Source organism: Lepeophtheirus salmonis, unplaced genomic scaffold (assembly GCF_016086655.4).
Source record: "Lepeophtheirus salmonis unplaced genomic scaffold, UVic_Lsal_1.4 unplaced_contig_9179_pilon, whole genome shotgun sequence".
Taxonomy (NCBI): Eukaryota; Metazoa; Arthropoda; class Copepoda; order Siphonostomatoida; family Caligidae; genus Lepeophtheirus; species Lepeophtheirus salmonis.
In genome coordinates, this window is record NW_027296718.1 from 1,089 (window position 1) to 4,874 (window position 3,786).

General features: G+C 32.0%; 1 protein-coding gene across 1 annotated transcript; it reads left to right on the top strand.

Moving 5' to 3' along the window:
* The first annotated feature begins 504 nt into the window (after positions 1-504).
* LOC121131674 (uncharacterized) lies at positions 505-1,391 on the top strand. The gene is made up of 4 exons (XM_040727031.2): positions 505-595; positions 721-809; positions 880-981; positions 1,049-1,391. The coding sequence occupies exons 1-4, from the start codon at positions 522-524 to the stop codon at positions 1,324-1,326; spliced, it is 543 nt and encodes a 180-aa protein (XP_040582965.1). The 5' UTR covers positions 505-521; the 3' UTR covers positions 1,327-1,391.
* The last annotated feature ends 2,395 nt before the right edge of the window (positions 1,392-3,786 follow it).

The window sequence follows — 3,786 nt, forward strand, 5'->3', positions numbered from 1 at the left end:
CAATGAATACATATTTTTTGCATGCAACTAAATTTGGTTAAAAATGGATCACCTGGTCGGGATTTTATTATTAAAAAAAACATAGACGAATAAACAGAAAGAAACTAAAATATGAACGGCACCAAAAAAATTGTCCCCAAATTATTAGATGAGTGAAAAAGTGCAACCATATCTTAGCCTGAAAACATTTTATGATTGTAGATAATCCATTACTCATGTTCTGAAATATTAGTCTTAAATATATTAAAATATAAGTCATTGCTTTTGAAAATATTGTCATATCATTTGTTTTTTTTTCAAAATTTAGTTTGATATATTTAATAAAAAAATATACCCACAAAGCCGCCAGAATTTACTACATGCTTGCTGTCAACTGACAATTCTTTTTTTTAAATTAACATACACAAAAAACACACACACTTATTAAAGAGTATAATTACATCTGTTAGCAGTGTATAATAGTATGTATATCACTTCACATAGGTTAATCAGTAACTGTTTGATCTAGAACTTAGGCCACAATGCTAAAATATTTTATCATATTTTTATTATGGACAGTATCCTTTATTGGAGCAGAAGAAGAATACCCTGATGAGTAAGTAACTAATTTATTCATTTTCACAATCAAATAATACTTATATTTAAATGTTTATTGTGCAACAGTTTAAAACTGTAATATTTTTTGTAAATGTATCCACTACTATTATCCATAAATTCTAGATATTTTGAAATTGACTTTCTTGGAAAATGGAGAGAACTTAGTGATCAAAGAAATCAAAGTGCTTGGATGGCATTCCTTCAAAGCATTAGTAAGAACATAAACATTAATTACATTTGTAAGATTTTTATTTTTCCAAAATCAAAACATTTTACAAATAGATTCTGAAAAATCTGAAATAAAACAATATGAACAGGCCATGGAAATGAAAGAAACTATTGAACATGTCTTTGCTTCACAAAGCTACAAAATCTGTGGCATGGGTTCGTATTGAATTTTTAAGTTTTATTGTTATTCATTCATAGTTATCTTTAAAAATTTATTTACCAGATAATGCAGGAAATATATATTCCTATGACGATAAGGGCATAGTAAACACAAAAGTATTTTGGAAAAAGGATTCGGAATCATTCACAATTTTCGATGATCAAAAATTTACAACATCAGTTGACTCTAAGAGTGTCCATGGAGGCTTCACTGTCACTCGAGAAATAATTCCAGAATATAACTGTACACGAATGCAAGTTACCTATCAGAACATTCATGACAACTTCAAAAGTGTTCTTGTATTTAGTAATTTAAACAATACATGCCATTGGATTAGATAGTAGAACAGAAAAATGTATAAATTTTTGTATAATTTATTTGGAGTAACTTTAATTTAGTCTAAAGAAAGGACAAATATATATATACATAAAAGAAAATAAATTGTGAGTCTAATTTTATTGAAAGAAAGGAAAAGACACTAAAAGGGTATATAAAACATTTATGTTGGTAAATTGACATCATTTATTAAAAATATATAGAACAAGAGAAGGATGATTATGTACTTGCTTATTTGTTTACTAGAATCAGGATTCATTCGCTATATTGTGGTTTTGAATATTTAATATGATATTTTTTCTTATTCCATTTATGGTGAGCTTTTTTATATTTCATTTTTAAAGATGAAATTAAGAAAATATTAAAGGGTTTATTTTGTGAAGTGTTTCCCACAATAAATGAGAATACTTCATAAAAAGATATATTTATATTATTTTTAATTATATAATTTATTCATTTTCTGTTAATAATATTTCAATAATAATACATGTATTTTTTTTATTAATTATTCTATAATTTGATGAGTTTAGCTCATCAACATGCGAGGTAAGCTTCCCTTCAAACACATTCTGATTCCTTTTAATCCCACCCATTAAAAATGTAGGCTAAAGAAGCCACTTTATCACCTACATTCTTCGTGGACAACAATAAGTGAAGAAAACTCACTAACAAACCAAGCATCAACCTACATTTCGATTGAGTGGGATAAACATGAATCAGAATGTGTTTAGATGGGCTAAAATCATCTTTGATACTTGTAGACCTTATTAAGCTGAAAAAAACTTCTGTAAACGAGCTTGTATCAAAATCAAACACCGCTGCAATCCTGAGTATCAAAGATCCCTTCTGATATCCTATAATACACCTTCAGAGTGCAAGTTAACTCCTGGTCCAAAGGTGTATTATTACCCAGCGTCACAGCATCTTTGAGCATCAAGGACCCCTTTCAATATCCTTGAATACCCATGGATTGCGCAAGTGAACTGCGGTTTGAAAAGGTATTCATTAGCCACCGCCATTGCTTCATTAAGCAATAACCTTTCCTAATACTCTATACTAGAACTCGGCCCACAAGTTGTGGAAGTGAACTTGTGTATGGAAATATCCATCACTCACAATCTCAGGAATCATTTAACAGAGCAAATGGAGACATTCAAAACAGTCTTTTGATGTGCCAACAAGACAAGTATGTTGGCTGTTGAAAGTGGGGCGTGTGCCTTCGAATATTGAAAGGGTTGGAAAGAAGGTTGAATCTTATTTGGCTAAAAAAAAATAGAGTTAGTAAAGATTTCTGGGCAATGAAAAAAAAACACGAATTGAAACAGATGATTGGATACCTCTTTGAAAATAGAATAGCTAGAGAACCAAATGAACATAAAATGTGTCAGAACTATGAGCATTATTCTAGCATATTAAAAGGATTCTTGGTACTTAGAAATGGCGCGGTGGTCTAAGAGAAGGGGTGGAGAAAAAATTTATTTTTTTAACTTTCATTTTCCTTGTAATATACTAAAACTAAGGCTTGTGAGCTGCTTGTTCCTTAAACATGTTAAATTAGTCTACCGCTCCTTCCCTGAGCATCAAAGAACCCGTCTATATCCAAAATAAAGCTTGATTCTCAGTTTGTACAACCTAAATTCTAAAAACAGCTATTAAGTGGGTTGTGTGTATGATCTGGTGGTCCCTGAGGTAGGTTAAACTTTTGTACTTTTTGTAGTTTTGTAATGTGTGTGTATGTTCTTCAATCAAACTCAAACGAAAAGCTTTTGGCTCCAGAAACTGCTGTGGTAACATTTTTTATGTCTTTAGGGATATGACGTACTTTAAATAGCCTTTTTATCACTTTCCATGTACCTTCAAGGCTGGGGTGTATTTTGGATATTTTAAAGGTTCTATGATGCTCAAAGCAGCGGCAATGAAAGATTTTAACCTCCCTTAGGGACTAGATGCTAGAAGTTATGTGCCGACAGCATGTCTGATTTTAGGCCAAAGTACATCTGGCTATCATCTTCGCCTGATTTGAACCCGTTGGACTTTGCTGTGTGTGGCACTTTGGAGAAGGAGACTAACCAGACATCTCGCCCGAACGTGGACTCTTTGAAGGCCACCATTGTGAAGGAGTGGAACAACTTGTCCGAGAAGTTAATCATCAACTCCTGCAAGGCTTTCCGCCACCTTGCGGAGGCTATGATTGCTGATGAGGGCAGCCATATTGAGTGAACACGTTCACATAGATCATGTCTCAAAAATTGCCCAATTATTATCAAAAAATATAACTATTGACATTTATCTAAAATCAGTAATTCAGTCCACGCTATGCTTGGGAAACCTGTATATTTCTTTAGGAACGTACAAACAGATTTAATAACTATATTACGTAAGAACACAGATCTAAACTGAAGGGTGGACAGTGATTTTGCTGAGTGATTCCACTCTAACGGAATACTAAGAAATTTTGGACACAT

Excerpts from the sequence above, each read along its gene's own strand:
- LOC121131674 (XM_040727031.2), top strand. The coding sequence starts at position 522 with ATGCTAAAATATTTTATCATATTTTTATTATGGACAGTATCCTTTATT. Across the intron at positions 596-720 it reads GAAGAAGAATACCCTGATGA|ATATTTTGAAATTGACTTTC; the intron begins GTAAGTAACTAA and ends CATAAATTCTAG. Across the intron at positions 810-879 it reads GGCATTCCTTCAAAGCATTA|ATTCTGAAAAATCTGAAATA; the intron begins GTAAGAACATAA and ends TTTTACAAATAG.